Raw genomic sequence first — 17,316 nt, forward strand, 5'->3', positions numbered from 1 at the left:
ATATATGTATACATATTTTAGTTTATATAAAAAATAAATCTTCTAATAATATTATTATTCTGAAGAATAATTTACATTGTCAACTTTTTTAACAGATTTATTTTCCTCTTCTATAAAACTCCCATGATTTTTTTAAATAATCCTTAAATTCGTTGTATTATACATAACCTTATACGATTCTAGATATCATATTACTATCGACCTAAAATAAAAAATAAGACAGTATTTTAAAATGAGCAGCATAAAATTTGGTTTTAGATACAAATTCATCTCAAAAAACATATTTTTAGACATAAAAAAGCTTTTGACGCTAACTGGAATGAAGATTTTAATAATGAACTCTTAAATCCTGAAACCCTGCTTTTTAATGATCTGCATAATTGACAAATATTCGAGTAAAAGAACCTTTTTAGTGGCAATCTGAAAGTTGCAATGAGAGTCACACAAGGCAGTATTCTTGGCCCCTATCCGTTCTTCTTAGCCCTTCTCTCGCTAAGTAACATGAGGTGCTGAATAATATAAAATTGAGTAAATGTTTTAAAATAATATGTAAAATATAGAAATTATAAATGTAAAAATTACTGTTCGTTATAGTTCGTACGAAACCCAAATCCATCTTTGTTAATCATGATTTTGTACTATCGATATATTTTATTTCTAGATAGGTTCACGAGAACATCAAGGTATCTAAGAATCTAAATTTCATATTGTCTCTTAACTCTCTTTGACATTTTTTCGAGCCAGATGAAGTTCTGTAGTATGGCATTATTAAAAAAATCAAAATAATTAGTGGTTGACATAATTATTAAAACGCTTTTATTTATTTATTTTATTTTTTTGGAACACATGAGTTTTTATTCAGTTGATAATGCAATACATAAAAACCAGCACGAAAGTTTAGTGGTAGTTTTGAATCCTTATGAACCCTAGTATTTTTTTAATTTTTATCGTTTCTGAGAGATCGGAATTAGTTATTATTTTATAATTATAGTTCCGCTAAATCATCACATATTAGAATATCTTAGATTTGCCTAGCTACATGGATTAATAAATAATTGAAATAAATAGAGCTATGTCAACCACTGTAACATCCATTGTTCTTATAGTTTTTAAATAATAATATATCTGTCTCTACATTACACAATACAATTTGAGCCTAGTATTTTTTAGTACTTACTTCTATTTGTTAATTATTTTTACCTCATTGTGTAACCCATTGGGTTAATACTTATCATGTGATAGTAGATTTACATAAAAATAATAAAAACTTTATTAAATCATATTATGTACTTCAGAAGTTATAGTAATTTATAATTTCTCATTCATTTTTAATAAAAAAAGGTCGCAAATATTATGTCAAAACGTTATTTATTTTGATTTAAACTTATACATAAATAAAATAATTTAACAATGCTTTCTTAAACCTTACCTTGGCACATAAGAATTCATGAATAAAAATTTTCTAGCTTCTCCAGTTAATGTAAAATCCTTATATGTGAGAAAGGGTTTTCCCTGATATCGACATAACTGAAGTTATTAGTATCTCAGTATAGAGAATCACCTTATGAAAAAATAATTTTCAGTATAAAAATATCCTTATGTGTGTCTAAGAAATATTTATTTAGTTACTTGGCACACCAAACTTTTAAATTATTGTGTTATATGAAACACTTATTTAAAAATATGATTTTGATTAATTAAATTATATTTACTAGTATTTATGAAAAAAATATAAATGCAGACTAATAACATCTAAAGATATCATGTTTTAAAAGAAAATTCTTTGGCCTCTTTATTTGTAAATATATGTTGTACATGTTATATAAGGAAACATAGTAAAAAAATATTATTAGCAATATAATACATAGGCCGATAAATAAACTATGGCGTGGTAATAACTTCGGTAAATATTCATACGAAACAGTATAAATATATTTATTTATGTAGTAAAATAAATATTTTTTATGATCTTTACCAGAAAGGTTTTAAAACAATAAAAACATGTTACAATATACATTAAATTAAGCATAGAGTTAAGTTTTGTTTTTATTAAAGAATGGTTGGTTGTACTCTTTTGATTTCCTTTTCGCAAATAAATAGCGCTTTTACATTATCACAATTGGAAGTATACAACAGTCCGTTCCTGAGCATAGAACCGCAACGTTTCTGATTATGTGGATTATCAGGTTGACTCTGCGCCCATTTTTCGTATCCAGTTTCTGATAACATTTCACCTAAAATAATTAAAAATTAAAATTTATGTAATATATATTAATATACACTATAATATATTTTTATAAAAATATACGCTCTTTGCTAAAATTCAATATTTATATTTATAAGCAAACATTTTTTCTGTGACGTAAAATCCTAGAGTCAGTTATTTTTTAACATTGAATATACTGAAATATTTTTGTCTTTAATAATTTATTTTTTACCACTTCGTGTTTTTATCTATTTTATAATTTAATTATTCTATTATGAAATAAATAAAACAATTATATTACTTTAAATCAATATAATATATTATATTTAAATACAAAAAGCATTAATATATATATCCAATGTTAATGTTTCAGTTGTACGAGACATTTATCACAACAACAAAAATTTTTTTATGATTAAAAATTACCTTTTTAAAACTAATTTATTTCGTGTAATAATTTTCTTATATAAAGATCGTATTGAGGTGCAAAAATATTATTTTTATTAAATAGTGCTCTAATATTTTTATTTTTATATTTATTGTAAAATTTAATTAATTGTTTTAAAGCAAGTGTATAATGTTTGTCAAAAAAATTACAAACGTAATTTTACATTAAAAATATATAATTTTTATGATATATATAAATGTGATAATAATTACCTTTAATTGTCATATATTCGCCGGTGGTTAACATATCGTTGAAGCCAACGTAGACTATATTTTTACTCAAAATACCCAATACATTGTTTTCGGGATATTGAGAAAACATATTTACCACCACCTCAGCTTCGTGGTCTGTGTTAATAATTAATAAATAAGATTCTTCGCTTTTACAAGTCTTAAATGCATTGCGCCAATTAATCAAGTTGTTATTAAATTTATAGCAACGGTCCAACTAAACTATATACTTGTATTCTAAAAAACATAGACCAATGCAAATCTGTTATTTTAAAAGAATATTATACACAACAAAAATACTTGGATCATAGTTCCCACAGGCTTCGTTAGGCGTAAGCCCTTTGAGCTCCCGTTTGCAAATTAAAGAATAGTCATGAGAGCATGGAATGTCGTAACTTTTCAGGTTTCTGGTAAACATAACGCAATCTTCGTCGTAAGCGCCGCTGGCGTAAAGCATATTGTTAGGTTCTCCAAATCCCCACTTAATGTAAACATTTTCGAATGGGATACCTTTAAAAAAAAAAAAAAAATTATAAGAAAATAACTGGTGTTAATAATAGTCAATTTTCTTGTGAAAGAAGGCTAGAATTTTTGGCTGATTTTCTAATTTTAAAAACTGTATGAGACAAGGCTACGATTACCAGCACGATAGACGAGTGGTATAAGTCTCTTAGCAATTGACCTAAAAGACCTGGGTTCGAATACAATACGAACCTTAGTGTTTTTAAATTTCTATGGTGTCTGGAAGATCGGAATTAGTGTTTAATATATAATTATAATTCCGATAGTAAAATTAAAAAAAAAATTAATGGTAATTTATTACTTCTCAAAACATAATATGTGAACAACAATCGGGATTCAGAGACAAGCATTCGACTGAAACTGCATTACAAGTAGTGATAAATGATTGGCTGTTGGCTAAGGATACAAACAAAATCATTGGAGCAGTTTTCTTAGATTTCAAGAGAGCCTTCGAAACAATAGACAGAAAAATAATGTTAAAAAAATTGGAGAGTATAGGTATAAGTGATATAGTTTTAAGATGGTTTAATAATTACTTATATAAAAGAAAACAAAAAGTTAAAATAAATAATATATATACTGAAGAGAAATTAGTGTCTTATGGAGTACCACAAGGGTCTAAATTAGGACCATTGTTATTTGTTTTGTATATTAATGATATATTTAATAACGTGAAAAAATGTAAAATTCATCTATTTGCGGATGACACATTAATGTATTGCATAGGTGATAACATTAAAGAAATTGTAAATAATTTAAATAATGAATTAAGTATATTAGAAATATGGTTGAAGAATAATTTACTTAAATTAAATGAGAATAAAACTAAATGTATGTTTATTAATTATAAAAATGTGTTAGATAATAGTACCAAAATAGTAATAAATAACTCTAGTATAGAAATAGTGGATAATATAAAATATTTAGGAGTAATTGTTGATACAAAATTAAACTTTAAAGAACATTGTAATTACATATTAAAAAAAATTAGTAGAAAAATAGGTTTATTATCTAGATTAAGAAATATATTAAGTATAAATACAAAAAAAAAAATTACAGTAGTATAATATTGCCCCATTTTAATTATTGTGCAACACTATTAAATATGTTAAATAAATTAGATAAACAAATGTTGCAAAAATTACAAAATAGGGCAATGAGAGTAATCTTAAATAAAAATAGATTAACTAATTGTAAAAGTATGTTTGATAGATTAGAATGGTTGAATATTCAAGAAATATTGAGTATGAATGTTTTAGTATTTATATATAAGTTAGAAAATAATATGTTACCAAAATATTTTAATAAGTATTTAATAAGAAATAAAGATGTACATAAATATAATACTAGAAATAAAGAAAATTTAAAGATAAAAAAGTATAAGAAAACGAGTACGGCTAGGGGAATTATGTACGGAGGTTTTGATTTATATAATAGTCTTCCAAGAGAAATCCAAAACAGCAAAAATATAACGGGTTTCATAAATGGAATAAAAAAACACCTTCGTTCATATAGAAATAAATTATAATATTAAGACTTTATTATTGTATATTTTTATTTTTTCTTTCTGTTATGTATTTTTTATATATTTTTATATATGTTTACTAAATTTGTTAGATGTAAAGATTAGCTATTAAGCTAAATAAATTAATAAAATAAATAATAAATAATAAAATTTTATCAAAAAATTACTTTATTTTTTACTCTCTACAAAATAAACAAAAAATATCTAAAATTAAAATTTAACACAATGTTTAAAATAAAGATCGTCAGCAAGACTAAAAGCAGTAAAACCAGTGGCTATAAATTTGAAGTTTTTCTCTGCTCTGAATTAAATCGATTTAAGAAGTATTCCCATTGATTCACAAACACAAATTCCTGATTTTAAAAAATGTTTAACAAAAATTGAATGTGTTTGCACATTGGCAGAAAATTGTTATCTTCTTACATTAAACAAATCCCATAAATATTTTACTTATGCAAATATAAATTTATAATTTATTAACCAACATATTTTTTATTACTAACCGTACAAAGCTACATATTCTAGTTCTGAGTATACATCGTGTATTACAATCCAAAACTGAATCATATGCTTTGGCGTCAATTTCAAAACTTCAATAAGCTCATTTTGTGATGTTGGAACCAGCATTTTACTACCTTCGGCTTTGCATGTTGCGTTCGCCATAGAAAAATTTACACTATATTTGTGAACCTTATAAAAAGTTTTTAAACTGTCTACATACTTATAATCTTCTTTATAATTTACTAAAATTTAATAAATAGTGTTAAATATATGACAGTAATAAAATAAAATACAATATTATTTTTTATAAAAATACTACAATACATGCATCGGTGGAAGAATATAGGAAAATTATACTGATTAATATATTGATGTTCATCGTCACACTACTAACACTATCTGAGTTGTAACGGATAATAAATTATTTTTAACTTTTTACGTAGTGAGATGATTATTTACAGTAGGTCATCTTGGTCAATAAAAAGTCCCAATTATTTTGACGTACATAAAAAATACTAAAATATATATTTTTAAATAATACTAAAATAAAATTAAATAATTCGGGTTTTTATGTCAAACGCTGGAAAAGCTGCATAACATATTGTTTTATGGCACAATATTTATGGTTGACGTAAATTAATAAAGTTATAAAAGTCGTGTTATTGTTATTCTCCGAACGGTAGTGTATAATGTGAATAATGTCAGTGGAATATCCTCAAAAGTATTGTAGGTGTAGCAGTGATAGTGTAGTAGAGGTCAGGTCCTTTATGCTGCGATAATCGTGCTCGGGAGTCTCAGGCTGTATCTGAGCGTATCTGCCTTCTCCTCATTAGAGACCATCCTTAAGTATCAAGAGTTAAGTACGAATCACAATCATGCAGCGATCACCTAGCCAATCGTTACACTCGTTTCCCAGAAAAACGCCTCTAGAAAGTGACATTTGCTTGTTGAACGTCTTTCGAATTGTGGAACGGGAATATTGTGGCCTTATTTTTTTGTCTTCCGGTGATATATTTTTTTCCCGTGCCCGTTTCGCAACAAATAAATATTCTTTCAATACATCACATTTCCATAGCAGTATTAAAATTAACACTACTTCTGTGAACCTCATATACTTCTAACCTTTCCCAAGGGGCACTAAAATATAACATAAAAGCATGACTAAATAATATATTTAATCAGATTGACTTTATCTAAGGAATACCTGCTGTGTAAGGGTACAACAAAAATACAGCTACTATTATGTTAAAGTTCATCGTCACACTTTCATTGCTCGCTGAGTACTAACAAATACAACTTTTGCTTCAGAAATGAAATAAATAATACTGATATAATAGAAAATTCCTGTTCACTTTAATTATATTAAATTAATACTAAAATTATTAAATGTTTAATTACAAACATATACCGCAAATATCATTTACGTTAAAAAAAATTACAAACACGTATAGCTCTTGTCAATATTTGGTATTGCACACTCACTAAGAATCTTTTGTAGTTTTTTTTTTATAATATCGTTATCGTTTATTATCGAAAATATATTTTTTTTTATTTCATATTATTATTGGCCTAAATAATAATAAATTAATATATCATAAAATAAAATATATGCGTATAAAATGCATACATGTATACTCTTAATATAAAATTTAATTTAATTTTTAGCATATTATATATAATATATATCCTTCTTAATCTAACATTTTTGGTAATCTATGTCGGTATTTTACTGAGCATATTTATTTTTTAAATTTAAATAAAATTTAGCAGTTTCTTAAACCGAAAATTTACTGAATCTACAGTTAGAACGACAAAATAATAGTAATAATAGTTGTTTTGAACTTTTCTAAAACAGTTGATAACTATAAATAGCAACGTCGCAATACGAGAATAAATTACGTCAGCAATCGGTGTGTAATATTAGTATTCGTTAACAATCAGCGAGTGATAGAAGTGTTGACGATGAACTTTTATATATTATTTAGTATTATTTGGCTGTATTATTGTACAGCTGAAGGTGTTGCAATTTATTTTATATCACTCAATATATTTTATATTATTGTGTATATAATATCATTTTTTTATTTTGTAGTGCCTTATAGGTCAGATTATAAATATGTAGATAGTCTGAAGGCCTTCTATAAGGTTCATAAAACTAAAGCCAATTTTTCTACCGCATTAGCAACTTGCAATGCTGAAGGTAGCAAATTGCTCGTTCCAGCCTCTAATTATGAAACTACAGTGCTGACATTGACGTTGACGACACCAAATATGGATTTATTTTGGGAAGGAATACACGATATATACTCAGAGGGGGAATTTGTCAGTGTTTACGGTAAGATTTAATACAATATAAATTATTATATCAATGCATTAGTAAAATACATTCGATATTTTTAAATAAGGAAAACTGTGTGTAATAATTATTTAAATATTAGTATATAACCTATGGTGGCCGATTGTCAAAAGAATATTTTACCCTTTCAGGGGTTCCTCAAGGATCCAATCTGGGACCTCTTTGTGTTATTTATTAATGACATAAATACAGCAATTATAAATTAAAGTTTTCTTCTATACGCAGATGATTTAAAATTATATGAATGCATTCGATATGTTGTGGACTCCTTCTCTCTACAAAGTGATTTAGACTCTCTATGGAAATGGGCTTCCGTTAACCGTCTGCCCTTTAGTGTCAGAAAATGCCATACTGTGTCATTTTCTCGATCCCATTCGCCATCAGCTTATTTCTACCATCTCGGTGGTAACATTTTGACTAGAGAAACTTCCACTAAAGATTGCAAATGAAGATTCTCTCTACACATACACGACGTCTGTGATAAATCTTCCAAGATGCTCGGCTTTGTTATGAGGAATGTCTTTCACTTTGACGGTCCGTCAGTTATTCGCATCCTCTATGACACCTTGTTCGTAGCATTCTTGAATCGGGATCTATAATTTGGAATCCTCGAATAGCCAAATATTCCCTTTTAGTGGAAAAAATTCAAAAAAGGTATTTAAGATACCTTTACAAAAGGACATTTGGTTATTATCCGTACATATATCCCAGCGCCTTTCTTTTAGGAGCGTTGGGATATGATTCGCTGAGTTCTCGTAAAAAGCTGTATGTCGCTAAGCATTTTTTCAAATTACTAAAAGGTGCTGTCGAGAATCCAGTTATTCTCGAGGAATTCCAGTTTTGGGTTCCGGAACATTTTCGAGAATTACGATCTTTTGATGTCCGTTAGGGCTAGGACGTCCGCACTTGCCGACTCGCCTATAGCTGTGGCCATTCGGCTCCTTAATACGCTAGCATTACATATTGAACTGTTTAATATTAGCTACTAGGATCTAATCCAGTTTGTATCATTTAATTTTGATATTTTATAACTTTTTGTTATGTTTATTATTTTTAAGTATAGTTCTATTTATGTATATATACGTTTTTTATGTTTTATAAATTTGAAATTTGTTTTCGACCATCGTGGCGCATTGGGGTAACCTGTTATGCCACGATGGTCTTAATTTTATCTAAAAAAATATGTTCAAAGGGTTAATGTAACTAGTAGTTTTTATTTTATTACTGAATTTCTATATTATTGCTATACTCTACTTTCATCCTTCACAAAGCTTGTTAATATACTTTTATTTCTAGCGGTTATTTCTCAATAGCTAATGTTGCACTTATCTTAATATTGAAGTAAACATAATATTTTTTAATAAACAGCCTTATAAGTGCAGTCAAATCTAAAAGCACATATGAAACAAAGTTTTGCATACTTTTACTCGGTCTATAAATCAATAACTTTGATATTATTTTTAATTTGTAAAAATTGAATAATTAATAATTATATTTTTTGCAGGTGTATATTAAATGAGATTCTAAAAAATATCTTATGCAATATATATATAACAAAATCTTCGAAAAATAATAATAATAATAACTATATATACATATTTATTTGTTATGTTATTATTGGATAGGTGTTCCACTTGAAGATATTTATATTGAGTGGCTGCAAGGAGAACCAAACAACGCTGTCTACAAAGATGGCTCTTATGATGAAGATTGTGTCGTGTTTAGTACAAGCTCACGTAGTAACGATGTTCCATGCAATTATGAATATTATTATATTTGCAAAAAGAATCTCGAAGGTCTTATACGTAACGAAGCTTGCGAAACTTTTGACCCAAGTATTCATATTCTATATACAAAAAAATAAATCAATAAAATGTTTTATTTATTAACTATATTTTTTCAGAATACAAATTTATACCTGATTTAGACCGTTGCTACAAATTTCATAACAATTCGATTAATTGGCGCGAAGCATTTAAGACCTGTAAAAGCGAAGAATCTCATTTAGTAATTATTAACACTGATCTCGAAGCTGATGCGCTAGTAGAAATGTTTTCCAAATATCCTGAAAATACTTTAGTTGGTGATTTCAATAAAAAAATAATCCACGTTGGCTTCAACGACTTGTTGATTTCTGGAACATATTTGACAATTAAAGGTAATTAAAATTCTAATTTTTTTATTATTTAAAAAAAATAAGTTTAATTTTAAATATAATTTGGGTTACACAATATTTTTATTTTTTATTTTTATAGAACGTCTTCTTTATACTAAGATAATATATATTAAATATATAATTAAAATAAATATTATTTTGATCGTAATATAATTTTCTGGTTTATAAAAATGCGTACTAATTAATTAGGCAAATTTTAAAATGCGAATTGTTTTAAAATACAGCAATATTATTATAATTTATTATTATATTTGAATGATTTAGAACTATAAAACGAATATTTTTTGACAAATACTATTTAGATGTACATGATCAAAAGAGATAAAATTTAATGCTTAAAAAGCAAAATTATTTTCATCTCTTTAAAATCTGCACGTACTAAGAAAAAAAAACTAATGACATATATAAATAAATATAATAACCTGTTGTGTCTTTTATTGCCATTTTATTGATTTAAAATATAAAAGTTATAATTTCTGATATTTTTAATTATCTAAGGTCAACCGTTATCAGATGCTGGATACGAAAAGTGGGCCCAGAGTCAACCTGATAATGCCGATGGGGAAAAACAGTGCGGTTCAATGTTCAGGGACGGATTGTTATACAAATCTAATTGTGATGATGTAAATGCGATGTTTGTTTGTGAAAAAGAACTAACAGAAATTCACCCAAGATTTGGAAGTTCTTCTGCTTAAGTTTGAAATTGAAAACCTCAAAATATAATGTGTGTTTATTTATAGGTAAAATATTTTTATTTATAAATAGTATTTGGGATATTCATCGTATGTACATATATCGTTGCTGAATAATAAATTAAAATGATTAATTACTAAGCATTTATCATTTGCGACCTTTGAAGTATATGGTAATAAATGGAACAGATCGTTATATAATTACGCTATAATTAATTAAATTATCTTATATGTATATTAGTTTAACAAAATTATTGTAAATCTGAAATAAAAAACCGAAATTTAGAGATGTATATTATAAATAAAATATTCGAATCGACATTAACGCAAAAAGATACTTGCTACAAAATTTGCTGAGTCCATGAATCTGTTAAAACCAGTTTTTCGCCTTCAAAATACGTTCAATGACAGTAGTGAAGAAGCAAGTGACGTGAGCGGTTTATAGCAATGATGCTTATAAAAACTATTTGTGTGTTTTTGTCCATTACTTTATGTTACTCAGCTAAAGGTAAATATAAATTTGCTATGTTTCTAATGTAATATTGATGCGTGTCTCAGTCGGTTCTTACTTGTTATATTTTGTATTTTTGATGTAAAAGTATGGCATATATTTTAACAATATTATAAAGTTATCGAGTTATCGTTGACCTTTAATTTGGTTAATATTTACAATACACTATAATGATCGAAATATATTATGTTGTTATAATGTCAAAATTCACTTAAATTGTAATTTGTAATATACAAATACGATTTATATTTTTGATTTAAAGTACAATATTGATTTAGCAGTTATAATAAAAAGTAATGTTAATAATTGCAGTTGTGTACGAGAGATGTCTCTAATAACAATTCCTCAGGCTTTATGTGTTCTATTCCTACATATCAGATCAACAAATCTGGTAAAGAAAGCACCACAAAATGACCATACCTATATGTTATCTAAAAAAACTTGTATACAAAAGTGTTAAAGTCAAGATTTAGTTAAGTCAAGAAAATAATTATGCATGAAGGTAGATACTTTAAATTACATTTTGTCATTATTGAAGTATTGACAACTATAATACATACATATAACGTGTTTCTATTTAAATTACTATGTTAAAACATAAAACATAAACACACTATTAATGGCTTAAAAATTACAAACAACCCACACTTAATAAATTTGTATGTAGAAAAATAATGAGATAATTATAAATTAGTATTGGAATTTTTTCTCTAACAAAAATAAGGCAAATTTGCATGTAGAAAAATAATAAGATATTTATAAATTAGTATTGGAATTTTTTCTGTAACAGAAATGAGGCAAAAATATTTTTTCCCAGTTCAGCTTTTACTTCAACTAGACAACATGAAACTTTATATTACAACTAATATACATAAAGTTGAATAAATTAAAAACATTGAGTATTTTTGTACTATACAAAATGCAGATCTTAGACCGTTATAGCCGTAAAACAGGTATTATGCTGCCCAGTATTAAGTCCACGTCATTTTGATTTGATTTCAGGTCAAATATGCTTCTTAATGACATCTGAGTATATCGTATTGTTAACAGTGTATCCTCTGGACAAGTAGTGCTCCAAAATCATTATATCGAGTTAGCATAATCTTTCTCGCAGATACTTGTGTGCGGAATTTCATTAATGATATGACGCCGTAGTAAGCCCATGTTTTATTTTGAGTAACAGTTATTCTAAGAAAGTCATTATGTACCTTTATTTCAAAAAGCTGTAAAAGTTCTTAATGCAAACAATAATACTTTGTTTTTAAATTTTGCTAAACTAGAGTACTCTTTAATTGCTTAAATAGTCAGAAAAGTACGCCATTTTTAAGCTTAATCGTACCCTTTCTGGAGTAACAAATATGCATCACCGCACTGAATATTAAATTCGAGTTTTATACCTGATTTATATATCACCTGTTAGCTACTTTTAAAACTATATAAATGAAATATTGATGCTAATTTACAGAATGCGTTACAACGGAGAAATTAATAAATGTCATTTTGCAAATAGGGCCGGTTTTTATTAATAGCGCATTTTTTTATATATAAGAATTCGAGTCTACTGCCGTGGCTCGAACCCTCGGACACCAGGTTATCAATCAAGACCTTACAGACTACTCATATTTTTAGTAGTGAAAATGTCAATAAGCCCCTCTTATACTTGTCAAAACCACAATTTGTTGTAACGTTGGGCTACATATTATTAATCGCCTTATTGCCTTGTAAATTACAAATCTCTGTTCCTGCACATTTAATGTCACTGACATGCTTCTAAAAGAAAACTAGAAATAAGGTTAATTTTCAAAACATTTAATTCGAATAAAAATATTTATTATGTTACAACAAACTTTACTGCAAATATATTTTATCTCAACATAGTAAATTTTAACCTTTTTCATATGTTTTCTACTTTCAAGTTATTATTATCTTTTCTTCTTTATTATATCCTATTTTATTTTTTGTATTGTGTATTTAAATAATATACTTAATTACCACTTGGCGTATTTTGGCGTAAATTTGATTATTCTATAGCGACCACATACAGACGGGTCCACGTTCAAAAGCGTCATTGTCGCATTAATGACTGTGACCAAAAACGATAATTTATTAACGAGACAAACAGCGTAAACAATTTGAGACCGCACAGAACACGAGCTCACAGAAATATTCTCCGTCGTCAAGAGAATCTCTTTATGGCGAAACGGTCACGGATATCGTAAATCACAACATCTGTGACATATCTGAAAATGCAATACGACCTTGGACGAGCGAACGTCGCTTTCTAAATGCGTAGACTAATTCACCGTTCTACGAAGATACTTCTCTCTACAAAGTGATTTAGACTCTCTGTGGAGATGGGCTTCCGTTAACCGTCTGCCCTTTAGTGTCGGAAAGTGCCATACTGTATCATTTTCTCGATCCCGTTCGCCATCAGCTTATTTCTACCATCTCGGTGGTAACATTTTGACTAAAGAAACTTCCATTAAAGATCTCGGAATCACTTTCGAGAGCAAATGGAGGTTCTCTCTACACATACACGACGTCTGTGATAAATCTTCCAAGATGCTCGGCTTTGTTATGAGGAATGCCTTTCACTTTGACGATCCGTCAGTTATTCGCATCCTCTATGACACCTTAGTTCGTAGCATTCTTGAATCGGGATCTATAATTTGGAATCCCCGAATAGTCAAATATTCCCTTTTAGTAGAAAAAATTCAAAAAAGGTATTTAAGATACCTTTACAAAAGGACATTTGGTTATTATCCGTTCTTATATCCCAGCGCCTTTCTTTTAGGAGCGTTGGGATATGATTCGCTGAATTCTCGCAGAAAACTGTATGTTGCTAAGCATTTTTTCAAACTACTAAAAGGTGCTGTCGACAATCCAGCTATTCTCGAGGAATTCCAGTTTTGGGTTCCGGAACATTTTCGAGAATCACGATCGAGACCTCTTTTGATGGCAGTTAGGGCTAGGACATCCGCACTTGCCGACTCGCCTATAGCTGTAGCCATACGGCTCCTTAATACGCTGGCATTGAAAATTGATTTATTTAATGTTAGCTACGAGGATCTGATCCGGTTTATATCTTTTAATTTTAATATTTTATAATTATTTTTGTTATGTTTAAGTATTGTTATATTTATTTATATATATACGTTTTTTATGTTTTATAAATTTATAATTTGCTTTCGACCATCGTGGCGCATTGGGGTAACCTGTTAGGCCACGATGGTCTTAATTTAATCGAAAAAATAAAAATAAAAATATGTAATACGCCAGCAAGTCTTGTAGCCTCAAAGTATATAAGCCCGGACTCCTATGAGGAGAGAGTCAGAGAGTAAGACGGTCGGAGGGTGAGACAGTTACTTAGTCAGGAGACAAGTCAAGGTCATCAGCAGCCACCCGAAGAGACCAGCAGACGCACCCCCACTGATGACCAGGAACTCACGAACGACCATCGCCTTCTGACACTCGCTGCAGACAGCCACAATAACCCTGAAGATCATCCACGGGCATCATCACATGCGACAGCTCCATTTTCGTTTGTAAGAAACGTTTTGCCCATAAAGGGATTCTCTTAACGACGGAGAATATTTACTGTGCGATCCCCAAATCCTTTACGCTATTATGGATGTCTCCATTGTTAATAAATTATCGTTTTTGGTCACAGTCATTAACGCAAGTATAAGTTTTGAGATAATGACAATAAAAAGTCTTACTAGAGTCTCATTGGCCACTCTTAGGATCTCAACCTCTAAAATATGATCAGGATAAGCAGATTCATAGTAAACATGTTTTATTATTTGCAAAATGGTTTTTGTGGGTTTTTTATCTGAATCTTCTGCACGATGTTAGATTTTTTACATACACGTGCTGTTCAATATATTGTAAAAGCAACGTTGCATAAGCTTGATGTGTATATAAAAATAATTAGAAATGAATTTAAAGACTTATAAATATACGGCTTCGAGAATTGTATCTAGTTTAGCTCGCCTCGCTACATACATGATGGTGTTACAAGTCAAGTAAGATTTTTATTTATAGTTATAAAAGGTGCTTCTGAATAATCATTGCAAACAAAGCTCAACACAAGTTAACTATTCAATATAATTTCAGTTTATAAACGGGACTATAAATACGTAGAAGAATTTAACGCTTATTACAAGGTCCACAAAGCAAAATCTAGTTTTTCAAATGCGGTTGCGACATGCAAAGCAGAAGCAAGCAAACTATTCATTCCTTTATCAAAAAAAGAATTAGACGAAGTGATAGAACTAACTGATCCAGAAATGGATCTATTTTGGATCGGAATACACGACATATACTCGGAAGGAGATTTCGTTGCGTTATATAGTAAGTTAATTAACAATATTATATGCTTGTATATAAATGTATAAATTATGATTTTTAAAGATATTCCATTGAGTGACGTTTATATAAAGTGGAGCGAAGGAGAACCATTCAATGTGCAGTATTTAAATAATTCATACGATGAAGATTGTGTCGTCTTCAACCGAAATGGAACATATAACGACGTTCCCTGTCAGTATACCTACTTATATATTTGCAAAAAAGATTACGAAGAGTTGATTCTGAATAAAGACTGTGAATCGTATGAAGCAGGTAGCTATAATTTGTTTTATTCATTTATATTAAATTAATAAAAAATTGCTTTTAGGATATGAATATATTTATGAACTTGACCGCTGCTACAAATTTCACAATGACTCGGTGAATTGGCACGACGCCTTCAGAATTTGCCATGCTGAAGAATCATATCTGGCTGTTGTAAACAGTAATAATGAAGTAAAAAATTTATTGGAACTTTTTTCTAATTATCCGGAGAAGAGTAATACCGCTGGATTAAATTTGAAGTACATCCACGTTGGTTTCAACGACTTGATTATTAATGGTGAATTTTTATCTATACATGGTAATTATATATGTATATATTCAGTTAATATCTATTCAATTTGATATACTTATTTATAATAAATATAATTTAAGGCATAGATTTATCAAAAACTGGATACGAAAAATGGAAAGAGGACCAACCTTATAACCAACAAGGAAACGAGCATTGTGGTTCTATGGGAAAGGATGGATTACTGTCTGTAGTTGACTGTAGTACCAGAGCAATGTTTATATGCGAAAAAGAGCTTTCAGGAAGCTTTTCTACAAACTAAATAAATTAAAAAAAAACATATCATGTTCTTTATATTATCAAACGAATCAAATTATACAAGAATTTTGCATTTTGATGACTCAATTTATATATGTACAAACATGTGTATAATAAAGCACGTTATGTTCAAATCTTGCTTTCAAATGCCCCATTTAATACTGAAGATACCCTGCGCTTGACCTTGCAAAATCTGATCAACACCATCAGAACACACTTGTTAAAAAAAAACAATTTGGATAGAACTAAGGATAGAACTAAAAAAGAAGTACACTAGATTACAAAACCTGACGGATACAATAAAGATTATAGACGAGATCTCATAAATTATTTCCAATCAAAAGACCACTTCTATTATCACCCATGAGAGTCATCAAATATCTTAGGATAATAGTTATTTTTTTATTTTACCTCTTTAAGTATATTGTTTAAACGTCTTAATTGACTAAAAACACGGCATTTAACGAATTAAAAATAGGTCTGATTAAATTTGCTCTAATTTTCCCGCACGGACCATTTAACCGACTATTAATATGCAATTGATGGGCTATTACGAGGCGTCAAATCGCTTAAAATGGAAAACCGCAAGGGGATTTAAGATCGAGCCCGGCGCTCGCTTTCCCGGATATCCGGGTAAAGTTGTACTCTACCGGTTCTAACTAATTGCTGAGGCCTAATTTTCTCGGCTCGTTATTAATCTACATTGCCACTAAATTAATTTTCACCCCTCTAAAAATAATGTAATTTTGCGCATCGTTGCAGAGTAATGATATGGAAGAATAGTGAAATTGAAATAATAGACTAATATTTTATTTCATAGTGTTTGAATATGAAAGAGTAATAAACAGATATTCGTACCATAAAATTCTATTACAAATTGTCTAATATATTATATAATATAAAGTAAATGTTATCTGTGATGATAATATAATACTGACAAATTCCGATCTATCAAATAAAATAAAAT

The 17,316-nt window shown here is 28.5% G+C and overlaps 3 protein-coding genes across 14 annotated transcripts; 2 read left to right on the forward strand and 1 right to left on the reverse strand.

Moving 5' to 3' along the window:
* Positions 1-1,361: 1,361 nt before the first annotated feature.
* On the reverse strand, positions 1,362-6,913 carry LOC148229780 (hemolymph lipopolysaccharide-binding protein-like). 5 transcript variants are annotated; one of them, XM_088197077.1, is made up of 5 exons: positions 5,757-6,913; positions 5,653-5,674; positions 5,435-5,607; positions 2,867-3,001; positions 1,362-2,234 (listed from the first exon to the last, which is right to left on the reverse strand). In XM_088197077.1, the coding sequence occupies exons 1-5, from the start codon at positions 5,809-5,811 to the stop codon at positions 2,050-2,052; spliced, it is 570 nt and encodes a 189-aa protein (XP_088053203.1). In that variant the 5' UTR covers positions 5,812-6,913; the 3' UTR covers positions 1,362-2,049. The 5 variants fall into 5 exon arrangements, with proteins under 5 accessions (XP_088053203.1, XP_088053202.1, XP_088053204.1 ...); XM_088197076.1 differs by having other exon boundaries at positions 5,435-5,674; positions 5,757-5,855; XM_088197078.1 differs by having other exon boundaries at positions 5,435-5,674; positions 5,752-5,833.
* A 388-nt stretch (positions 6,914-7,301) lies between these two features.
* LOC148229781 (uncharacterized) lies at positions 7,302-10,793 on the forward strand. Its single transcript, XM_088196436.1, has 5 exons — positions 7,302-7,449; positions 7,525-7,767; positions 9,414-9,623; positions 9,692-9,946; positions 10,463-10,793. The coding sequence occupies exons 1-5, from the start codon at positions 7,395-7,397 to the stop codon at positions 10,657-10,659; spliced, it is 960 nt and encodes a 319-aa protein (XP_088052562.1). The 5' UTR covers positions 7,302-7,394; the 3' UTR covers positions 10,660-10,793.
* A 269-nt stretch (positions 10,794-11,062) lies between these two features.
* On the forward strand, positions 11,063-16,483 carry LOC148229782 (hemolymph lipopolysaccharide-binding protein-like). Of its 8 annotated transcripts, none has more exons than XM_088196439.1 (7): positions 11,063-11,164; positions 11,480-11,669; positions 12,170-12,321; positions 15,284-15,520; positions 15,581-15,790; positions 15,846-16,100; positions 16,175-16,483. In XM_088196439.1, the coding sequence occupies exons 4-7, from the start codon at positions 15,457-15,459 to the stop codon at positions 16,351-16,353; spliced, it is 708 nt and encodes a 235-aa protein (XP_088052565.1). In that variant the 5' UTR covers positions 11,063-11,164; positions 11,480-11,669; positions 12,170-12,321; positions 15,284-15,456; the 3' UTR covers positions 16,354-16,483. The 8 variants fall into 8 exon arrangements, with proteins under 8 accessions (XP_088052565.1, XP_088052570.1, XP_088052571.1 ...); XM_088196444.1 differs by lacking the exon at positions 12,170-12,321 and adding an exon at positions 15,023-15,192 and having other exon boundaries at positions 11,480-11,558; XM_088196445.1 differs by lacking the exon at positions 12,170-12,321 and adding an exon at positions 15,116-15,192 and having other exon boundaries at positions 11,480-11,558.
* The last annotated feature ends 833 nt before the right edge of the window (positions 16,484-17,316 follow it).

The sequence above is a fragment of the Plectrocnemia conspersa genome, unplaced genomic scaffold (genome assembly GCF_051122295.1).
Source record: "Plectrocnemia conspersa isolate PC_06_02 unplaced genomic scaffold, ASM5112229v1 ptg000011l, whole genome shotgun sequence".
Taxonomy (NCBI): Eukaryota; Metazoa; Arthropoda; class Insecta; order Trichoptera; family Polycentropodidae; genus Plectrocnemia; species Plectrocnemia conspersa.

Excerpts from the sequence above, each read along its gene's own strand:
- LOC148229780 (XM_088197076.1), bottom strand. The coding sequence starts at position 5,811 with ATGAACATCAATATATTAATCAGTATAATTTTCCTATATTCTTCCACC. Across the intron at positions 5,675-5,756 it reads ATATTCTTCCACCGATGCAT|TAAATTATAAAGAAGATTAT; the intron begins GTATTGTAGTAT and ends ATTAAATTTTAG. Across the intron at positions 2,235-2,866 it reads CGAATATATGACAATTAAAG|GTGAAATGTTATCAGAAACT; the intron begins GTAATTATTATC and ends TAATTATTTTAG.
- LOC148229781 (XM_088196436.1), top strand. The coding sequence starts at position 7,395 with ATGAACTTTTATATATTATTTAGTATTATTTGGCTGTATTATTGTACA. Across the intron at positions 7,450-7,524 it reads GTATTATTGTACAGCTGAAG|TGCCTTATAGGTCAGATTAT; the intron begins GTGTTGCAATTT and ends TTTATTTTGTAG. Across the intron at positions 9,624-9,691 it reads TTGCGAAACTTTTGACCCAA|AATACAAATTTATACCTGAT; the intron begins GTATTCATATTC and ends ATATTTTTTCAG.
- LOC148229782 (XM_088196437.1), top strand. The coding sequence starts at position 11,104 with ATGATGCTTATAAAAACTATTTGTGTGTTTTTGTCCATTACTTTATGT. Across the intron at positions 15,521-15,580 it reads AGATTTCGTTGCGTTATATA|ATATTCCATTGAGTGACGTT; the intron begins GTAAGTTAATTA and ends TGATTTTTAAAG. Across the intron at positions 16,101-16,174 it reads TGAATTTTTATCTATACATG|GCATAGATTTATCAAAAACT; the intron begins GTAATTATATAT and ends ATATAATTTAAG.